The following is a 4,233-nucleotide window of genomic DNA, read 5'->3' on the forward strand; positions in this document are numbered from 1 at the left end:
GCGTTTACCGCGCCATTTGTGGTATTTTCTGAAACGCTCTGTTAAGACAGCAGGTAAAAGTTGGTCTGTGTTCTGTCGGAGCTGCCAGCGACGCGCTGATGAGATCCAAAAAGATCGAAATCGCGATCCGCGTCTGGCAGTTTCGACAGAATACAGACCACTTCGAATTATTTTATACGATTTCTGACGGTTAATGAGCTGCATTTAGTACAGCTATTTTTTCCGAAATACAAAATAGTTTTTCATAATATTAAAAATTGGTTTAAATTTATCAAAACTTATACCTTCCGCATGACTGTTTCTATGGAGAGTTTTAGAAAAAATATGTGACTAAATACTCCCTCTATTTCGTCATAAGTCTCTGTTAATTTAGCAAAAATTGTATGAATGAACTTCCTGTCTATCTACAAATAAATATTTGTCCCCACCAAATTGTACCATTATCATCAATTTGCTTTACAATTGACGAATAATGTAAACAACAACAATATATTGTTGCATAATTATTTCAAAGAATTATCGACAAATACTGAAGTCAGGCAGCAGTATTACTTTAGCGTTCTTCTACGTATTACATTATGAATTAGTTGACGCACCAACGTACGACATCAGTCAGATAAATAAGTAGATTTTTATATAATATTCTGCTCCCTGACCCTGTTAATCATAAGTATGGTTATCAGAAGTGTTGCAAACATTTTATTGTCGAATTCACTCAGAACAGTCTCGTACAACTTCAAGGTATATATTACAATGGGTAGATATAGATGCGATCATGTATGACGAAGTGAATAATAATTATGAAGTATGATGAACTGTTTGACGGTGGTGTATTGTTAATGTGACCTATTGTTTGTTTTAAGCAAGCGGTTGAAGCTCTGAGTGGGTTGCAGAGTAACGCCGAATATATCAGGAATCATGTTAAAACCAATGCCGATGATAACAGTGTAAAGTCGATTACCATTAAATATTTAGAGAGGTAATTGATTAGTCTTGAAGTCCATTTGAACGACTTCCAAAGATGCAGTTTCTGTTTTTGGTAAATATTACGTGTCCTTTTGTAAAAACTAGGTCAGGCCTGACGTTGAACGATTTGGACGAGTTGTCTGTGATACATGTCACTGGCACAAAGGGCAAAGGGACCACTTGCGCCCTTTGCGAGTGTATTTTGAGACGTTCCGGTTACAGAACGGGCTTCTTCACATCTCCGCATTTGATTGAAGTGTACGAGAGGATACGGATTGACGGCGAACCGTTACAGAGAGAAACCTTTGCAAAATACTTTTGGAAGGTGTTTGACGAACTGGAGCACAAAAAGGTAAAAATCCTTTCGCTCCTGGTCCTTCTTATTTTTGAGATTCTCATTGAATAAATATTTCAGGAACATGAATACGATATGCCACACTTTTTTAGTTTTATGACTATATTAGCTTTCCATGTTTTTCTTAATGAAAAAGTAGACGTGACGATATTAGAAGTTGGAATCGGTGGAGAAGTTGATTGCACAAATATTATCAGGTGATATACAGCGTGATCATTACATAAAACATATTAAATTTTCTCTTTATTAATTTAAGAAATACGTGTGTAGCAGGAATAACGTCATTAGGGATAGATCATACTAATTTGTTAGGTAATTCTTTGAAGACGATAGCGTGGCATAAGGCAGGAATTTTCAAAAAAGGTTGTAAAGCTTTCACGGTGCCTCAGGACAAACGTTCCATGGCTGTTTTAAATAGAAGAAGTCTTGAAAAAGGAGTAAACATCAACAAACTGTTAATTGATATATTAAACCATTTGGTGGTATTTTAGTGTCAACTAAATATCGTTAAACCTTTAGAAGAGAAGATCTCGAAAGTAATAAATACCAATATGCCTTTGGAAATATTTAGATTAAATGCTGGACTCGCCATTTCGTTAGCAAACGCTTGGGTGACGTTTAATGGTAAAGTTGATGGTCACGCCGCTAACTCATAGAAAATGTTTCTTTTACTAAATAAGATTTTTTTTAAGGATTTCCTGCTTTGCAAAACTATGTTGTCGAAAAGGCTATAGAAAAGTTTAACTGGCAAGGACGATATGAAATAGTATCGATAAATAATTCTAGGTGAGCTGATGGAATAATAATAATTCATCATCATCATCTTCATAAGGTCATCAGTCCTAAGACTGGTTGGACATGTATCTCCACTCTTCCCTATCCTGAGCTAATCTTCGCATTTCCCTAAAACTAGAACAGCCCATATCCTTAACTATTTGCGAACAGTAATCTAATCTACGTCTACCTCTACCTCTCCTAACTTCCGTTTCTGCTTTTAATATGTCTCTGACTAGACCTTCATGCCTGAGAAGGTGTCCTACTAACCTATCTCGCCTATTTCTTTAACTTGACTTCCATAGAGTCCTCTGTTCTCCTATTCTTTCTAATACCTTCATTTCTAACTTTTTCTACCCGCGTTATCCTCATTATTCGCCTATAACACCACAATTCGAAGGCTTCTAACCTTTTCTTTTCCGCCGCGCCCACTGTCCATGTTTCGCACCCGTAAACCTCCGTGCTCCAAACATACACCTTTAACAATCTTTTTAGAATTTTTAAATTAACCTTTCGCGATCATAGAAGTGACTTCTATTTTCTTTCTTCTTTTCCCTTTGGTGTTAATTCACATGTAATTGACCGACTATGTAACTGTTGATGTGGTAGATCTGATGTAAACTTATCTGCACCAAGTGGTTAGTAAGAATTAATTATGAACTAACGAACACAGGAAAAGGACATCGTTACAGTTTAGTGTTCTGTGTTGAATAATTTTATGTTATACACAAACCGCCACTGTGCATTACGAAAATAAACTCTCTCGAGTTCATAAAGGCGTTGATTGTCAATTGAATTTGCTGGTATTTTTGCGTTTGTTCTTTGTTGAACTGGACTGCAGCCTGTGACAATGTTTACGTTTTAGATTTTCATAAATCATATGTCGCAGCATGAAAAGGCAATAAAAATGCAAATTCATTTCGATCTAATTCGTGTTTGAATTACGAAACATTTGCATCCAATTCTATTAGCCATACGAACGCGATCGGTAGAACTATTGCTAGGAATATTTGATTTTTTTTTTTAAATCAAATGCGAATATATCGTATATGAATGGAGAACACAATTTATTAGTAGATATATGTACTAGTTCAGTTTGTAGGTTTTTTATGGACGGAGCGCACACGTCGGAGAGTCTTGAAATATGCAAGGATTGGTATTTGAAAAACACAAAATTTTCATCCAACATAAAAGTTCTTGTGTTCAACGCAACTGGAGACAGGAACGTGCGCCAGTTTTTGAAAATACTCCACAAATGTCACTTCCAGCAAGTCTATCTAACCCCGAACGTGGCAGGTAAAAAAAAAGGTTTAAAAAATTTTCCCTTGTTTGCATCTATTTCGTTTGAAACTGTTCGGATACAAACAAAAAAGTTGGTTGACTTGTTAATGGCGAAACGTTTAAAGCGGCATTTGAATAAGTAATGGGTCGTTTTAGTTTCGAAACAAATGGATGACGTGAAAGAACCTATTCAACGCTGTCAAGTTTTCAAGAGAGCTTGGGAGGAATTGGAACGGAAAACTGGCTTTAAAGCTGACTCTATTTCGACATGTGTTGACGTAAGCGGAGCTTTTCGAAAAATATTAGACAATAACGTCAAAAAATGCGATGTTCTAGTCACAGGTTCTATTCACTTGGTAGGAGCTGCATTAAATGTAATAAACATTCGTAAAACAAACGACTCTAGTTAATTTCATGTAGAATTTTTATTTTTTACAATAGTTTAACTGTCAATAGTTTTATATGATACCGAACTGTACTTTAGCATTCCAAGTAATTATTTAATAAATATTACCTGTACAGAGATAGTTTTACTTTTGTGAAAACCCAACGCTAGAACTGAGGGTCAAAGTGAAGAAAAGATAGTAGGTGAAATTTTTAAAGTAAAATATCAATTCTTATTTAGTAAACTGAGTTTCCAAGGCGAGATGTCTTCTTTACATAACTTCTAGCCATTTATGATACGATAGTTTGCTGTTTATATCTACAGGTGGCGTTAGCAACACTGTGTGTGGTTATTTGTATGACCTTAAAGTTAATAGCAATCGAATTTGGTTAGGTTAGGTACCTAGCAGCATGGGTCAAAGGTTGAGACAATTGGTTAGCATTCAGAACGACACCAGTTCGATTCTGAGTCC

General features: G+C 35.7%; 1 protein-coding gene across 4 annotated transcripts; it reads left to right on the forward strand.

Moving 5' to 3' along the window:
• The first annotated feature begins 570 nt into the window (after positions 1 to 570).
• Positions 571 to 3,899, forward strand: LOC108741805 (folylpolyglutamate synthase, mitochondrial-like). Of its 4 annotated transcripts, none has more exons than XM_018476736.1 (9): positions 571 to 741; positions 864 to 979; positions 1,072 to 1,318; positions 1,382 to 1,518; positions 1,578 to 1,758; positions 1,813 to 1,945; positions 2,014 to 2,107; positions 3,186 to 3,391; positions 3,533 to 3,899. In XM_018476736.1, the coding sequence occupies exons 1-9, from the start codon at positions 673 to 675 to the stop codon at positions 3,784 to 3,786; spliced, it is 1,437 nt and encodes a 478-aa protein (XP_018332238.1). In that variant the 5' UTR covers positions 571 to 672; the 3' UTR covers positions 3,787 to 3,899. The 4 variants fall into 4 exon arrangements, with proteins under 4 accessions (XP_018332238.1, XP_018332241.1, XP_018332239.1 ...); XM_018476737.1 differs by having other exon boundaries at positions 572 to 741; positions 3,198 to 3,391; XM_018476738.1 differs by having other exon boundaries at positions 637 to 805.
• The last annotated feature ends 334 nt before the right edge of the window (positions 3,900 to 4,233 follow it).

This window comes from Agrilus planipennis, unplaced genomic scaffold (genome assembly GCF_000699045.2).
Source record: "Agrilus planipennis isolate EAB-ADULT unplaced genomic scaffold, Apla_2.0 scaffold216, whole genome shotgun sequence".
NCBI lineage: Eukaryota > Metazoa > Arthropoda > Insecta > Coleoptera > Buprestidae > Agrilus > Agrilus planipennis.